We start from the raw sequence: 18654 nt of genomic DNA, 5'->3' as shown, positions 1-18654 counted from the left end.
CTGCCGCGTACATGATTTCCCAACACGCCAGAGCGGCGTGGAGGGAAACTGTCCGCCAACTGGACGCTCCAGATGCAACCTAAAGCGAACGAGCGAGTAGTTTATCATAAAATATTATTGTTTCTTTTTTTCCTGTAAGTGTCTGCAGGGAAATGAATTTCAGAGTACATGGTAACTCTAATAACAAACTTACTTTGAACACTACTGAGGAAATTTTTAAACTGCACGCAGGCTAGGAGGTACTGAGCGATAGAGAGCATGATTGGGAACATGATTAGAGCTGGATATCTACACATCACAGTGGACGAGTGCCCAGAGAGCGTTGGGATAGCAGGATGGCAGAGGTATGCTTGAGCAGCAGATGGGTTGGCACAATGCCAGTGGGGGCAAGTTCAGACAGAGAGTACGAGGTCAGATGGCAGCTCAGGATTAGGTAGGATGAGGAGCTCGGAAAACACACCGGATACATTGGCGATGGATTTAATTTCATTCTAACAATGAACTTCTATTTACACGTCTCACAGCCTCTGTAAAGAGCCCAGCTTAATCCAAGACCCGCTTGCCACGGAAAGTCTCTCCTCTCCACACAATCCACACCAGGGGAGCTTAAAAAGAGTTACTTTTTTAAAATCAGGGCAGCGATGGAGATTTTAAAGGCAGAACTTCGCAGCAGTTTCTCTGAGTTGAGGAGTGACCAATCAGCAAGATTGCGTTAAATAAAAAGTCAGTGTGTTAAAAAAAAAAGCAACCTTTCAGTCAGGTCTGCGGTCAAGATTTAAAAAGTAGAGCTTTGTGCCAGTTTTCTGGGAGTTGGACTATCCACACCAGGGATGCTCTTTTTACGCTGTCTCTTACTTTTTAAATCAGGTCGTCGATTGAGATTTCAAAGGCAGAGTTTCATGGCAGTTTCTCTGAGTTAAGGAGCGACCATTCAGCAAAAGGGATTCATTAGAAAGGGTCAGTAAGAATAATTCAAGCGACCATTCTTGGAGCAGCCTTTAGAGTGCCTCTGGTTCATCGGGCTTAGGTAAGATCAGGCTTGGGTGAGGTAAATTGTTTTCCAAGTTACTCTCTCTCTCTGTTCTTACTTGTTCGTTCCTCATCTATCAGGGCAGAGTACAGTGAAAATATCTCCAGGGGCAGTGTATTGTCCTGACTGAGGGATGTGAGAAGTCTGGGAGACCACCAGTCTCCTAGATAAACCCATCTTCACCTGGTGCACCAAACTGCAGCTCCTGAGAGAATGAGTTAAGGAACTGGAGTGGCAGCTTGATGACCTTCGACTCACACGGAGAATAAGGAGGTGACAGACAGGAGTTACAGGGAGGTGGTCACCTCTAGCTTACAGGAGAGAGATAACTGGGTGACTGTCAGGGGAAGGAGGGGAAATGCACAGCCGGTGCAGAGAACACCCATGGCCATTCCCCTCAATAATAAGTATACACGCACAGATGCTACTCAGGGGGACGACCTGCCGGGGGGAGCTACAGTGGCCAGTCTCAGGCACTGAGTCTGCAGCTGTGGCTCAGAAGAGCAGAGAGACGAAGAGGACTGCAATGTTGATAGGATATTCCTTAGTCACAAGAACAAAGACGAGGTTCTGTGACAGCGAAAGAGACACCCGGATGGTATGTTGGCTCCCTGGTGCCAGGATCAGTAAAGTCCTGGATCGTTTCCATGGCATTCTCAAGGGCTACGGTGAGGGGCCAGAAGTCTTGGCGCAAATTGGCACCAATCACATGAGTAGACAAGGTGAGGCGGTCCTGAAGAGAGATTTTAGGGAGCTAGATAGAAAGCTGAGAAACAGGACCTCCAGGGTAGTGTTGGGAACAATTCTTTTTATGTTATATGTCAGTGATTTGGATGACGGAATTGATGACTTTGTTGCAAAGTTTGCAGGCGATACGAAAATAGGTGCAGGGGCAGGTAGTTTTGAGGAAATAGAGAGGGTACAGAAGGACTTGGACAGATTTGAAGAATGGGTAAAGAAGTGGCAGATGGAATACAGTGTCAGGAAGTGTCTGGTCATGCACTTCGTTAGAAGAAATGAAAGGGTTGACTATTTTCTAAATGGAGAGAAAACACAAAAGTTTGAAGCGCAAAGGGACTTGGGAGTCCTTGTGCAGGATTCCCTAAAGATTAATTTGCAGGTTGAGTCTATGGTGAAGAAAGCAAATGCAATGTTAGCAATCATTTCAAGCGGACTAGAATATAAAAGCAAGGATGTAATGTTGAGATTTTATAAAGCACTGGTGAGGCCTCACTTGGAGTATTGTGGGCAGTTTTGAGCCCCTTATCTTAGAAAAGATGTACTGAAACTGGAGAGGCTTCAAAGGAGGTTCACAAAAATAAGTCCAGGTTTGAACAGCTTGTCAAATGATGAGCATTTGATGGCTCTGGGCCTGTACTCACTGGAATTCAGAAGAATGAGGGGTAATCTAATTGAAATCTATTGAACAGTGAAAGTCCTTGATAGAGTGGATGTGAGAGGATGTTTCCTATGGTGGGAGAGTCTAAGACCAGAGGACACAGCCTCAGAATAGAGGGGTGTCCTTTCAGAACGGAGATGAGGAGGGATTTCTTTAGCCAGGGAGTGGCAAATCTGTGGAATTAGTTGCAACAGGCAGCTGTGGAAGCCAAGTTGAAGCATGAATGGCTGGGGGGGGGGGTGGGGGGGGGGCAGGCTGAAAGGAAAATTGGATCAGCCATAATAAAATGGCGGAGCAGTCTCAATGGACTAAATGGCCTGATTCTGCTCCTATATCCTATGGCCTTATGGTCTTCTCCACCCTCCCATCAGGCAGAAGATACAAAAGCCTGAAAACACGTACCACCAGGCTCAAGGACAGCTGCTATCCCACTGTTATCAGACTTCTGCATGGTACAATAAGCTGGACTGTTGATGTCACAAACTACCTCGTTGTGGCTGTGCATTTTGCATCTGCCTGCACATAATCTGCATTCTGGTGTTGTTTTCCCTTTGTACAACCTCCATGGACTGTTGTAATGAAATGATCTGTATGGATGGCACGCCAAACATTTTCCACTGGATAGCTCAGTATGTGAGAATAATAAACCAATTTACCACAGACTGAACATTGCGACTCACCCAGGGCTGAATGGAGGAGGTGAACACCTGACAACATAGGGGGAGCGGAGAGAGGCCTGTGGAGGTGAGGCTCAGGGTCAGCGGCTGTGGACAATGTCACCTACACACTGAACAAGGCATCAGCTGCAAGTTGAAGCATCTTTATTAGATAACACCAGGGTGAGGGATGCAAGTATTACTCACACTGAGAGCAGAGCTGACAGACAGAAATCGCGTCTGCTGGTTAGCAGCCAAGCCTTTCAGGAGAGATTAGGAAACAGTGAGTGTACAGAATGTACAAAGTACGCGTTCTGTATGCCATTGTATAATCCCTCAAGATTCATTTTCTCGCAGGCGTTCACAGTGAACAGAGAAACACAATAGAATCAATGAAAAACTACACACAAAGACCGACAATCAACAAATGTGCCAAAAAAAAAGGCCAACCGCGCACATAAAATAAATAAATAATACCAAAGAATCCCTGGAAGTGAGTTCATAGGCTGTGGAAACAGTTCAGCGTTGAAGTGAGTGAAGTTATCCCCGCTATTTCAGGAGCCTGCTGGTTGAGGGGTAATAACTGTTCCTGAACCCGGTGGTGTGGGACCCGAGGCTCCTGTCCCTCTACCCAATGGCAGCTGCGAGAAGAGAACGTGGCCAGGACGGTGACGTGCAAAGCTCTCTCACAATTTGACGAAAAGTCAAACGTTAATCCTAAGTCAGAGACTCAGACATTTTCGCCCTTCAGCCTCCAGTTATCAAAAAGAATGACAAGTTTGGGTCACTGTTCGAGATCTCGATAAACGATGGAACAGTGAACGACTCTGATTTATTATTGTCACAGGTAGTAAGATACAGTGAAAGGTTTGTCTTGCATGCTGTCCACACAGATCAAAGCATCACACGGAGCCCCAAGGTAGCACAAGGTAAAAACAATAACAAAGCTGAATAAAGTGTAAAAGCCACAGAGAAAGTGAAATACAGGCAGGCAATAAGATGCAAGATCATAATGAGGTAAACACGAGGTCAAGATCATGTTTCATCATACTACAGAACTATTCCATTGTCTTATAAAGCTGTCCTTGAGCCTGGTGGGATGTCTCTCAGAAGAATTATTTAGATTTATTTATATATTGAGATACAGCACAGAATAGGCCCTTCCAGCCCTTCTAACTGTGCTGCCCAGCAACCCCCGATTAAAGCCAAGCCTAATGACAGGACAATTTACAATGACCAACTAACCTACCAACTGACAGGGCTTTCGACTGTGGGAGGAAACTGGAGCACCAGGAGGAAACCCTCCCAGTCACAGGGAGAACATGCAGACTCCTTACAGGCAGCGGTAGGAATTGAATCCGGGTCACCTGTTCTGTAAAGTGTTGTGCTAACCACTACACTACTGTGCTGCCCTTTATGGTAACAGCTTTATTGAGGCAGCAAGTAGTACAAACACTGGGAAGAAACGCATTTGGGTGAGAGTTCAGTGTGTTTTTTTTTGTTTCAGAACAATCTTCTTTGGCTCCTTCCAAGACTCATCTATGGCAGTTTAAACAGAACTGGTTCTTTTCCCCTTTTCAATCATCAAGAAGAAAAAAAAGAGTTGGATATACACCTTAAAGTGATGTTTTCAAGGACAAAGGGTTAAAAAAAAAGAAATGAGGAATGGGAAACTCTAGGGATTCTGCAGATGCTGGAAATCCAGAGTAACACACACAAAATGTTGGAGGATCTCAACAAGTAAGGGGAGGAATAAACAGTCGACTATCTGGGCTGAGATTCACCAGGACTCAGGAATGGGACGAGCTCTTTCACAGCAGACTAGATGGCCCCGCTCTATGCGTGGAACACTTGGACTGATCAGGGGATCGGGAGTAGCAGCTTTTCCTAGAGATCTTCAAGACAACCTGCTCTAGGTAGAAGTATGGCCAATTCCCACCTTGCAGAAGATTTAGAAGACATTGTTGAGTGTCAAGAGGACAAGAAATCTCAATACACTGCTTTTTTTAATATATAAAATGTGCCAGAAATAAGTTCCTAAATAAGAGATCCAAAAATGGTCTTCTTCGCCCTTCATTTCGCCCAGAAAAATCACTTCTTAACCCTTCTTCACCTCAGTTTTGCCAGCACCACGAATTCCCAAGCCAAGCCCCTCCCCCACACATGCCTCGTTACCACCATTCAAAAATTACTGGAAATAGTCCGTAGGTCAGGCAGCAACCAAGAGGGAAGTGACTCCTGTGACGTGGGTTTGCGAGAATTGGACGTGGACATAGAAAGACAGCGTAGAAACAGGCTACATGAGTGAATCTGCAGATGATGGAAATAAATAAAAACACAAAATGCTGGCAGAACTCAGCAGGCCAGACAGCATCTATGGGAGGAGGTAGAGACGACGTTTTGGGCCGAAACCCTTCATCAGGAGGGTTGATGAAGGGTTGATGAACCCTCCTGATGAAGGGTTTCAGCCCGAAACGTCGTCACTACCTCCTCCCATAGATGCTGTCTGGCCTGCTGAGTTCTGCCAGCATTTTGTGTTTTTATAGAAACAGGCTCTTCAGGCAAAAATGTCAATGACCCATTTACACTAATTCCACTACCCCTCCTAAACACTCCCCACATTCCCATCAACTTGTCCCAGATTCTGTCACTCACCTACACACAGGGGTTCCCAATCTGGGGGTCCACGGACCCCTTGCTTAATGGTATTGGTCCAAAACAGATTGGGACCCCCCCCACACACACTACAGAGAGATCACTTAGTGGCAAATTAACCTACCAGCCCTCAGGTCTTTGGGGTGTGGGAGGACACTGGAGTGGCTGGAGACAACTCACAGTCACAGGGAGTATGTGTGAACTCCACACAGACAGAGACCTCTGGCACTGAGAGACAGCAGTTCTACTGGCTGCTTCACTGCGCTGACCTTTGTTTCCATGGACTTCAAAGTACATTTATTACATTATACATTAATGTATACATTATTCAACCCTGAGATTTGACTCCACAAAACAAAGAAACCCAAAAGAACCCATTAGGAAAAAAAAAGTCAAACACCCAGTCTGCAGAGAGAAAAAAAAATTTGTGCAAACAAGAGTAACAACTAGCTTCAGAACTGAAGTTTTACAAGAGACATGAAGCCTGGCATCACTGCAGCAGGGAGCAGGCCACAGCTTCAGTTCATCCCAGAGCTGAGTGACCGTCATGGGACCACAGACGTGAGGTCAGACATCGCTGCAGCCAGAGCAGTGACCACTGTTGGATCTGGACAAGATACGGTCCAGAACTGAGGTTCAAGTCTTGAGCGAACAGCCATTTTATTTGATGTTCACAAAACAAAAAGGAGTAACTGTACAGCAGTGTGAGCAAGTAGCACACTGCGGCTATCTAACTGTTAGCCATAACCAACTCACTCTCACAAAAACCTGGTCAGGCTTTATACCGAAAACTGGCTCGAGCTGGGCAGATAAGGGAATTCTATGATAAGAACAGTCTGTGAGACAACAAAGGCGGGTTTGATTTATGCTGCCATGATCCAGGCTTACAAATAACCTAGTGAAGTCCAAAACCAGATTTACTACAAACTACTGAAAAATCCACTCAGCATTTGCAGACAAACAGATACACCGTGGAGAGCATCCTAACTGGCTACATCACCATCTGGTACGGGGATAGGAAGGGGGCCACTGCACACGATCGAAATAAGCTGCAGGAAATTGTAAACTCAGTCAGCTCCATCATGGGTACTAGCCTCGCCAGCATCCAGGACATCTTCAAGGAGCGATGCCTCAAAAAGGCAGCATCCATCATTAAGGACCCCCATCACTCAGGACATGCCCTCTTCTCATTGCTACCATCAGGAAGGAGGTACAGGAGCCTGAAGGCACACACTCAGCGATTCAGGAACAGCTTCTTCCCCTCTGCCATCAGATTTCTGAATGTATTGCTTTGCACTGCTGCCACTCAGACAACTGCACTGCTCCAAAGAGCACTTTATGAGCTCATTCTCACCGTCAGCCATTAGGCTCTGTAATGAGTCAGCCTATAGCCGGGGAAGAGATGACCCCCTCCTGTTAGACTGTTTGAGGTAACTTATTTTTTATTCTTTCTTACTTCTAATATTTGGTTATCTGTGCACTTGCAATCCTACTGTGTCACTGCAGTTTCCTTTGGGATCAATAAATTATCTATCATAACAAATTTCACGACATATGCTGATTATATTAAACCTGATTCTGATTGTACAAACGTAAAAGCATAAAGAAAGCACAACAAGAAAACATTAACAATTTATTCAATAATCCAAGACCACCTCTCCACAGGTGATGTACCAGAAATTGGAACATTTCCACCATTTTGTTTTTGCCTGTTGCCCTGGCTGTGATCTGCTATCAAAGCTCAGGCCTCAAGACAACAAGCCTAAAATGACCCTGTAAATGCTGTAAAAGGCAAGTGTTTCACAAAACAAGAAGTGATAAGTCAGCTACAATGTCCTGAATTTTGCATACACTGCCCTCCATTCCCACAATTGCCAGGCCGGAACTCAAATCCTTTTAAATCTGAAACAAAGGATAAAGATGGCAAAACACCAGACCACTTGCCCAGAAGATACAGAAATGACTTACCTGGCAGTCAAAATCCTGGAAGTTCCTTGCAGAGTTCTGTGGAGAAAGGAAAAAAGGGAGCCATTAATATCCAATTAAATGCGAACCTGCTGATGTTTCAGAGAGTGCCCAAGGTCAATGGAACATCAGGATGTGACGACTTGCCAGTCAATCTTCTCAATGGATTACACGAACCAGCACAAGCACAAACATGCTTCCATGCTGAATTAAATATTATGACCGTTGCATGTGGAGAATCTCATGAAAATTACAAGCGTTTCAAGCAGCAGGCAGCTAATTAAGGTAGTGACAATTAGTTTCCAATTAAGGAAGCATCTATCTGAGATCCTCCAGGAACAAGAGGCACAAATACACCACTGAAAGCTAATTCAGGCTGTTTGTTTCCGAGGAATATGGAGGCTGATGTTTTGGACAACTTTCGACCTTGAGCAACCCCAGCTCCATACACACGAGCGCCTGGTCCTGAGGGACTGGAACGTCAGTAGGCAAGTGATCCACAGTAGCATTGAGAACACTGCCCCTGTGGATCATGGGCGTGGAACTGACCTTGGATAGATTGGAGAGGTATCTATTGGAGACAGAAAGTCAAAGTTTTACAAGACCCTAGTGGATGTTGTTATCGTGGAATGCTGCAAATCTGCTTCACTGATGGTGAGGGAGCTGCGTGGCCTCAATCACAGTGAGGACTAGGCCTCAAGCCGAGGTGTCGCCTGTTTACAGCCCCCAGGAGAGAGGGGTCAGAGTCGGTGCACTCCACCAGGGGCAGTGTGGTGTGGCTCCCAAGGTGGAGTCAGTGCTGGCCTCTACCCCCCCCCCCCCCCCCCCCCAGTGTTCACTCGGCAGTAGACAAGCCATATCGTGTTTCACTGTAGAGTCCTACAACATTCATGGACTCCGGGTCTTGGGCTATACTTTACCTGTGTGACTCTATTTTACTGATACCGTATATGTACTTGTTATCTTACAGAGTAAGTGCCTCGTGCTTGTGCTGTGTTCGGCACCTTGGCCCCAAATTAACGCTGTCTCATTTGGCTATACTCATGAATATTCATGTGTGGTTGAATGACAATTAAACTTGAACTTGAACCGAAACAGGCTCTTTGGCCCATAGCATCCATGCCATTAGGACTCTCGTTAACCTTTATTAGGACTGAATCTGTCCATGTCTGGTCTATTCCAGTGTCTTTCTAAGTGTCACTAAAGATGGTGGAATCAGACACAATCACCATGGCAATATGTTTCAAATATCGATAGATAGATAGATGATAGATAGATACTTTATTCATCCCCATGGGGAAATTCAACATCTTTTTCCAATGTCCCATACACTTGTTTTAGCAAAACTAATTACATAAATTACTCAGTAAAAATATGATATGCATCTAAATCACTCTCTCAAAAAGGATTGATAATAGCTTTTTAAAAAGTTCTTAAGTAGTTTACTTAGATACATTAAATACAATCAACCCCGGCACTTTAACATATCTTACTCCTGGCGGTTGAATTGTAAAGCCTAATGGCATTGGGGAGTATTGACCTCTTCATCCTGTCTGAGGAGCATTGCATCGATAGCAACCTGTCGCTGAAACTGCTTCTCTGTCTCTGGATGGTGCTATGTAGAGGATGTTCAGGGTTTTCCATAATTGACCGTAGCCTACTCAGCGCCCTTCGCTCAGCTACCGATGTTATACTCTCCAGTACTTTGCCCACGACAGAGCCCGCCTTCCTTACCAGCTTATTAAGACGTGAGGCGTCCCTCTTCTTAATGCTGCCTCCCCAACACACCACCACAAAGAAGAGGGCGCTCTCCACAACTGACCTATAGAACATCTTCAGCATCTCACTACAGACATTGAATGACGCCAACCTTCTAAGGAAGTACAGTCGACTCTGTGCCTTCCTGCACAAGGCATCTGTGTTGGCAGTCCAGTCTAGCTTCTCGTCTAACTGTACTCCCAGATACTTGTAGGTCTTAACCTGCTCCACACATTCTCCATTAATGATCACAGGCTCCATATGAGGCCTAGGTCTCCTAAAGTCCACCACCATCTCCTTGGTCTTGGTGATATTGAGACGCAGGTAGTTTGAGTTGCACCATATCACAAAGTCCTGTATCAGTTTCCTATACTCCTCCTCCTGTCCATTCCTGACACACCCCACTATGGCCGTGTCGTCAGCGAACTTCTGCACATGGCAGGACTCCGAGTTATATTGGAAGTCTGATGTGTACAGGGTGAACAGGACCGGAGAGAGCACTGTCCCTGCGGCGCTCCTGTGCTGCTGACCACCGTGTCAGACCTACAGTCTCCCAACCGCACATACTGAGGTCTCTCTGTCAAGTAGTCCACTATCCAATCCACCATGTGAGAGTCTACTCCCATCTCCGTTAGTTTGTGCCTTAAGATCTTGGGCTGGATGGTGTTAAAGGCACTAGAGAAGTCCAGGAATGTAATCCTCACAGCACCACTGACCCCATCTAGGTGAGAGAGGGATTTGTGCAGCAAATACATGATAGCATCCTCCACTATATCAACCACTATACAAAGAGCTTGTCACTCAGATCTTTCCTTCTCACCCCAAATCTATGCCCTGTTATTTTTGGTACCCCTACTGTGGCACCAGGGTGGTGGGGTGGAGATGCATCTCTACCAAAGGAGGTGTAAGGTGCTCCTTCCCTCCACTACCCTGCAGGTCACCCTTGGGCAGGTGTAACACTTGCTTAGCCTTCGATCAGAGTCATGTGGGAGCAGGTGGTGGATGGTTGTATGAGCAGATGGTGCAGATCACAAGTCCTGGTTATGCGACCACTGACGCCAGGCAGACAATCTCTGAAGAGTATTGATAATAACTGGGGTCACCCGTCTTGTAAAGACACTGTCCAGAAGGCGGCAAAGGCAAACCACTTCAGCAGTAAAATTTGCCAAGAACAATCATGATCACGGAAAGACCATGATTGCCCACGTCATATGACACGGAACATAATGACAAACAAACTGTGGTATCAAAACCAAGTAGTTTAAATTTATTATCAAAGCACGCACGTGTCACCATTTACCACCCTGAGATTCATTTTCTTGCTCTCATACTTAGTAAATCCATAATAGAATAATAACTATAATAAAATCAATGAAAGATGGCACCAACTTGTGCATTCAACCAGTGTGCAGAAGGTGATAAACTGTGCAAACACAGAAATAATAATAATAATAATAATAATAATAATAATAATAATAATAATAATAATAATAATAATGATAATAATAATAATAATAAATACTGAAAACTTGAGATGAAAAGTTCTTGAAAGTCCGTGGATTGTGGGAACATTTCAGTGATGGGGCAAATGAAGTTGAGTGAACTTATCCCCAAACTGTGGGGATAACAAAGATCACAAGTTCAAGTTTAATTGTATTCAACCATACGTGAATACCCATGAATACAACCAAACGAAACAGTGTTCAAAAACACAGTGCAAAACACAGTGTCAACTGTCATAAGGAACACAGGACACAAATAACACATATATGACTGCAATAAACAGTTACACACAAAAAATAATCATATACCCAAGTCTCCGAGCATCATCCTGGAATGGGCATTGGACGTTGCCGGCAAGAAAAAACCCTTTCTTGCCAACAAGTCCATAAGACCACGATATACATTTCACCATGGCTGATGCAGTTTCACTCTCAGCCCCAATCTCCTGCCTTCCTCCCCGCCCCAGTATCCCTTCCTGCCCTGACCAATCAAGAATCTATCAACCTCTGCTTTAAATATAAAGACTTGGCCTTCACAGCTGCCTGTGGCAATGAATTCCACAGATTCACCACTCTCTGGCTAAAGAAATTCCTCCTCATCTCCATTCAAAAAGGACACCCCTCTATACTGAGGCTGTATCCTCTGGTCTTAGACTCTCCCACTATAGGAAACCAAATCCATTTTATCAAGGCCTTCCACTGTTCGATAGGTTTTAATGAGGTCACCCTTCATTCTTCTGAATTCCAGAGAATACAGGCCCAGAGCTATCAAACAATCTTCATTTGACATCCCATTTATTGCAGAATCAATGAAAAACTACACAGCCTGACAACCAATGTGCAAAATAAGACATCCTGTGAAAAATTAAATAAATAAATACTCAGAATATAAGCTGTAGAGTATTTGAAAGTGAGTCCATTGATTGTGGAATCAGTTCAGTTATAGTTTATCCATGCTGGTTCAGGACCCTGATGGTTGAAGGGCAAGAAGTGTTTAGCTTTTTGGTTCAAGGAATTGGGTTTAAAATAGTTTGAGGTAAGGTGATCAGCAGTTCTGTTAAAGAGCGTGACAGTAGTGTAGTAGGTAGTGCTGCTGCCTCAATTGGAAAGATCTGGGTTCCCCTGACCTCGGCTGTTGTCTGAGTAGAGTTTGCACGTTTTCCCCATTTCAAAGGAAACTTACTATCAAAATGCATCTCTAAGAGATATACCACCCTGAAATTCATTTTCTAGCACCACTTACAGGAGAAAAGGAAATATAATAGAACTCTTTCAGAAAAACTCCACATAAACAAATACTGACAAATAACCAACGTGCAGAAGATGACAAGCCGCAAATAAATAATACTGAGAACATGAATCGTAAAGAGTCCTTGAAAGTGAGTCCGTAGATCGTAGAATCGGTTCAGAGTCATGGTAAATGAAGTTAACCATTCCAGTTCAGCAGACTGATGGATGTAGCTGAACCTGGTGGTGTGAGACCCAAGGCTTCTGTACCTCCACCCTGATGGTGGAAGGTCAACAACTGTTCCTGAACCTGTGTGTATTTCCTCACATGATAAAGGTGAGCTTGTAGGGCAAATAGCCACAGTAAATTACCCCAAGTGTGGGTGATGGCAGGAGAACAGTGGCGGTTGGTGGGGGGGGGGGGGGGGGGGGGTCATGTACAATTCGAGCACAGCCTCTCCACTCCTACATTCTATGCATTAATTGTCCTGAAACCTCTTTAATAACCTGTCCTGCTAGACTTGAGCTCCTGACTCACATGCTAGCGCATTGCTCTAAGCCAACTAGAATCACGGCAGATCAATAGAGAGTGGGAATTAATTCAAAATAGAAAGTGCATTACAGAAATAAAGGTCGATAATTTCAGGGAACAAATGCACAGCAGATTAGAAGTACATTCAGTGAGCTTATGATAGCGTTCACTCTGATCTCGTAGTCCAATCTCATCTGTAAAACAATACTATGGAGAGCATTCTAATTGGATGCATCACCGTCCTGGTATGGGGGGAGTGGGAGGGCTGCCACACAGGATCGAAGGAAGCTACAGAGAATTGTAAAATTAGTCAGCTCCATCGTGCATCCAGGCCTCCGTAGTATCCAGGTCATCTTCAAGGAGTGATGCCTCAAAAATGCAGCATCCATCATCAAGGAACCCCGTCTCCCCCGAACATGCTCTCTTCTCATTGCTACCGGAGAGGAGGTACAGAAGCCTGAAGGCACACAGTCAACGATTCAGGGACATCTTCTTCTCCTCTGCCATCTGATTTCTGAATGGGCTTTGAACCCTTAAATGAACATCACCTTACAACATTTTAAAATTTTTATTTTTGCACTATGTACTTATTTAACTATTTAATATACACTTAGACCCCATTTAACGCTGAGGATGTGTTCCTCGGACGTGGAGTGCTATGCAGGGTCATTACAACATTACATAAATGGACACTTGTGCCTGATAAACAAAAATCAGCAGCGGAGGGAAGCGGGTTGTGGTTACATCCTATGGGTGGGGGGGGGCGGGGGGAGAGAAAATCGGGCTGTGGGTCCTCCTCTAACTTTGGCTTCTTCTTCTAGTAGGTGTCGAGAGTTGACTGCCTTTTCTTAAGTTTCCTCTCAGGAAGCAGTTCTCAGTAGCAGGAAATCATGTCGAGAGCACCTCTCTGCCTTATTGCTTCGCTCCCAGTCAGGGTCATTATCGATGAACATGATTTGTGTGATCGTCGTGATGCTGGCGCTGAGGAATTTTGTGGTGAGGTTTCTTGCCGGTGTTTCCTCTTCACCATTCATGTCCTCAGATTCACCCAGGATGCGTTGTTCTGCCATTTCTCAAAGCTCTTCATTATTAATGCTCTCACCATGAGAATGCAATAACTCTTCAACATCACCATCATTAACACTGGTCTGAATAACAACTGAACCTTTTCACCATGTCTGCATGTTTTTAAAGCATTGAGTTGCTGCCACATGATTGGCTGAATAGATATCTTCATTAATGAGCAGGTATATCTAATAAAGTGACTGCTAAGTGTAGATTTTTTTTTAGAACCCGAATTCAAAGTGCACAAGTGGACCAATCTTGATTATTGGGATTGAGAATGCTGCAACAGAGCTCATCCCTGGACCACTGAGATTTTGCTTCTGGAATTGTTCAGATTTTATTCCCAATTTTTGGCTCTCATTTTAGTTGGTCTTCTTCAGGAAAGGTTTAGTCTATGACTTGCAGTGCCGTAGAACGACAAAAAAAATGCCTACGACTCCTTTCTTCCACGTTACTTAGGCTACTTATCCTCCGAGGCTCCGGTGACCAGGTCGGGAATGCACATACTCAAAATCCCCACATAGCGACATTTAAACTTGTGACCCAGCGGTCACATCCAAAACATTCCACTGATCGGACTTCAACCTCCAACTCAATGGCTAACCTGCGCTGACACACATTCCAGAAAGTGAAATCGCCAGTGCATCTGTCAGCCATCCCATCGATGAAATAGAGGGAAAAAAATATTGTAAACAACTGTAATTTATTTCTCAAAAACACTTAATTTTGTCCCAATAACCAACAGTAGCATTGGCTCAGGGTTCCAATGGAATCTATCAAGATGAGTACCTGATTAGCAGGTTCCAGCACTCAAGGACACAAGTTTATTCCATCTTTCAAATTATGAAATGTGAAATTACTTTAAGATAACCATCTTAGAAAAATAACAGTTTTCAGTTGTATAGTTTCTTTCCTGACCTCTGTGTTTGGCAGTGTGGAAGAAAGTGCAGCCAATCTGTACGTAGGAAGATCCTGACAACTGAGGAACAGATATTGGCTAGGACTTTGCAGATAATATTGGTGGTTTGCTTTAAGTGAGAACCAAAGATGTTCTGAATCCATCTGAGGGAGTGTGGAGTACAATATCAATTTGTGAGGGCTGCTCGGAGGTCTCCACCACCGAGATCTCGCCATTAGGACAGCAGCTGTTTACCTGCGCTGTGCCCTACATGTATCCAGAATATTACTTACGGCAATATTTTGTTCCATGTGCTGTGTATGATACATGTTTGGTGGGCGCACTGTGGCCTGAGGGACATGTTTTCATTTGGTTGCATACATGTAGAGCCAGATGACAATAAACTCGATGTGGCCTGGCTCACCAGGGAAAGCTATAACAGTGCATAGACGGTTAAGGAGAACCAGCATACTGTCCAACAATCGATAGACTCAGCGCTTTCCTACATTGCTATGTCCACTTTCCAGCCACATTCATTGAACAGAGATTTAGATTGGAAAGTTTCCATGGCCCATTACACTCCTGACTTGCTGAGGAGTCCTCTGTGTGAGCTCAGCTAACCTTGTTCCCTTGACAGCTGCATATGCAGGTTTCCCCCGCTATCCGAAGGGAGAGCGTTCCTATGGAACTGTTTGGAAGCCGAAATGTCGTAAAGCGAAGAAGCAATTACCATCAATTTATATGGGAAAAATTTTTGAGCGCTCCCAGACCCAAAAAATAACCTACCAAATAACACATAAAACTAAAATAACACTAACATATAGCAAAAGCAGGAAAGATATGATAAATATACACTCTATATAAAGTAGAAATATTGCATTACGGTGTAGTTTCACTTATCAAACTCGGGAAGTCAGCGAACCAAAATCGATTTCAAGAGAAAAAAAAGTCAGCATGTACATGCATGCACAAACAACTGCCCGCACAAGGCTTCACCGTCATTGTAGTCTTTCTCGGGGTAAACACACGTATAAAGCGGGGCATCATTTTTTCGTAAAAGCAAAAATCCTCTTTGGTTAGCGAAAACAGGTACTAATGTAGGTCTTTCGCAACAGCGAGTTGTCGTAAAGTGAACTGTCAAGAAACGGGGGCCACCTGTATATCATAACAATTTGATTTCACTTAAAAATGAGTATGATCAAGTAACCTTCCTGTCAGTCAAGCCGTGTAACCCTCTGTTGGTCGGGGTCGCCCATGGATGTTGTGTCCCTGCTGACTACGTGATGTGCAAGCCAAGGTGGTACGGTAGGGAGAGCAGGCTGCTGACGAGGTGCAAGCTCACCCACTCCACACAGCCGATGAATCCAAACAAACTGCAGAGACTGATACCGTTTGGCACCAGCAGCGTTGAACTCAACGTAGGACTAGCTTCGCATGTCCAGCTCCAGGAGTTTCCCTCAGAGGTTTATCCTGAAGCCTTCCCCATGAGAGTGTGTAGCTGCAAGGCAGGAGACATTTGAGATCAGAGTTTTCCCTCTCCTAAGTGAGCTGCCAACCACGACCAAAGAGCCCCATCTGCCCGAAGCCTCTTCTGTCAGCAGAAACGGTTCCGCCCGGTTTAACTGCTAAGCCTCACGTGAAGGTCAGGAGCTGGACTTGGTTGTCAGAGGCTATTTGAGATGCACGCCACTGGGAGCATTTAATAGGTAGTGGGAGCTTATCCCCACTACCACCCCCGGCTATAACAACCTTAAAGAACATTCACTGTTATTAGTGTTTGACATTGGCAATGCACAATTTGCATGTGAATTTCCTGCATTTCCAGCATAAGGAAAATATGCTTAGCTTGAGACAGACTGCTGTAGTTTCTTTCATGAGTTCAGTCTCTCCTGCTCTGGAAAATGACAGTATTATGAGTAACTTGACATTGCTACTACATGTATACTCAGAACCCAATCTAACACACTGGCTGACTTAGTTGTTGATTGAAAGATAGCAGATGAGCTTTATTTGTCATCTGTACATCGAAACAGTGAAATACGTCGCTTGTATCAATGACCAACACAGTCTGAGGTCAAGCCGCAAGTGTCACTGAGCTTCAAGTGCCAACGTAGCACGCCCACAACTTAAACAAAAACTAACCCGGGTGTGTTTTGGAACGTGGGAGAAAACCGGAGCTTCAGGAGTTCCCAGCCTTTTGCATGCCACGGATCCTTATTATTAACCGAGGGTCTGGGCCCTAGAGGAAGCCCACATGGTTAAAGGGTGAACATACAGACAGCAGCAGGAATTGAGCTGACACGGTAAAGCCTTACACTAACTGCTACACTACTGTGTTGCCCTGAACCCGAGTATTTCCAGCACGGTTTTTATTTTAACCAAAGCACTGACCACATTTAACCAGTATGACTTAACCTAACTTTACGTGCTATGAGCACTGATAAGCAGTGTAGAGGCATCAGCACTGGACTTCCAGGCGAGTGGTCCCGGCTTCGAATCCAGCCGGCTCTTTGCACACTTTCCATCTGTGCTGGGTTGAGCATCGAGTCAGCAACTCAGCCTCGTAAAGAACGGACGAAGCTAAGGGAACGGAATACTTACCGGTGTGGCACGATGATCATTACTTATTGAGAAGCTTAGCAATGCTGATCACCTCAGAACAAGCTGCTGTATTAAATATTCGAGAAACTTTCTCCATCTAAAAATCATTATGCTGGACCTGCATCGCATGGGTGCTCCTGGCGAGACTGGAATTATTTAACTTTGTTGCCTCGGTGGAACACACTAAACAGCTTGCAAAGCAGCTGTGAAGACTCCAGACGCAGATATGGAGGCAGTTAGATAATAACAGAATCCCTTTCTTCCAGGATTCAACAGGACAGTTATCTGCTTTAATAAAACCCACTGCTTTTTAAAATCCTGGCCTTAATCGAATATAATCCTCAAGCTTCCACAATTAACCCAACCTCTTCTCCGGTTCATCAGTGCAGTAATACGAAAGACTCAAATAGATAATCTCCTTACCCCATCTGTCAGAAGTGGCTTAATTTCGGTCAACTGGACGTCTTGCAGTTCCTCCATCACAACCAAGTTCTAAAAACGCACCAAAAAAAAAGCACATTTAGCACATAGTCCTGATATCCGATGATAATACAGTACTGTAGAAAAGTCTTAGGAACGTATATATAGTACAGTCGTCCCTCAGTATCCGTGGGGGATTGGTTCCAGGACCCCCAACAGATACCAAAATCCACAGATACTCAAGTCCCTTATATAAAATGGCGTAGTATTTGCATATAACCTATGCATATCCTCCCATATACTTTAAATCAACTCTAGATTACTTATAATATCTAATACAATGTAAATGCTATGTAAATAGTTGTTATACTGTATTGTTTAGGGAATAATGACAAGAAAAAAAAGTCTGTACATGTTCAGTACAGACGCAACCATCGCAGCTCTTCTGGGAACGCTGATGCCGACTCTCCCGGGATCTTTAAGTTCTTGAGGCTGTAGCGCTGTACATAGCTAGCCAGCCATCCCTTACTAGCCTTAAACTCCGTCCTCTTACGCACAACACAAGTAGCGACCGAACGAGACGCGAGGCGAACAATGTTCAGACAGCGAGTGCTGGAGAGAGACTGAGGATCTGTGAAATGGCGGGAGGCTACAGCGGGGTATGCCTACACATCACTTCATTCGCGCGGATTCAGCATAGTGCTCAGCGCACGGCAAATTCAAGTTTTGCTTTTTGGAACTTTCTGGAATTTTTTTCCCCAAAACATTTTCGATCGCGGTTGGTTGAATCCGCAGATGCAGAACCTGTGGATATGGAGGGGCAACTGTATATAGCTAGGGTGCCTAAGACTTTTGCACAGTACTGTAATAATTTTACGGATTGCACTATACTGCCATCTCAAAAACAAACAAATTTTTATGACATGTGAGTAATGATAAACCTGAT

At 44.5% G+C, this 18654-nt stretch overlaps 1 protein-coding gene across 6 annotated transcripts in view; it reads right to left on the bottom strand.

Annotated features, from left to right (window-relative positions):
• Nucleotides 1-18654, bottom strand: part of ndrg3b (ndrg family member 3b) — a 125125-nt gene that overhangs the window by 64515 nt on the left and 41956 nt on the right. For all 6 annotated transcript variants that reach the window (XM_073062078.1, XM_073062075.1, XM_073062074.1 and 3 more), the window contains exons 2-3: nt 17712-17780; nt 7709-7744 (exon numbers count right to left, since the gene is read on the bottom strand). In XM_073062078.1, coding sequence (XP_072918179.1) covers nt 7709-7744; nt 17712-17768 — 93 coding nt within the window. In that variant the 5' untranslated portion in view covers nt 17769-17780. The remainder of the gene's footprint in view (nt 1-7708; nt 7745-17711; nt 17781-18654) is intronic.

This window comes from Hemitrygon akajei, chromosome 11, assembly GCF_048418815.1.
Source record: "Hemitrygon akajei chromosome 11, sHemAka1.3, whole genome shotgun sequence".
Lineage (NCBI taxonomy): Eukaryota > Metazoa > Chordata > Chondrichthyes > Myliobatiformes > Dasyatidae > Hemitrygon > Hemitrygon akajei.
The sequence above is the reverse complement of the archived record's forward strand: the minus strand, read 5'-3'. Positions and strand labels throughout refer to the sequence as shown.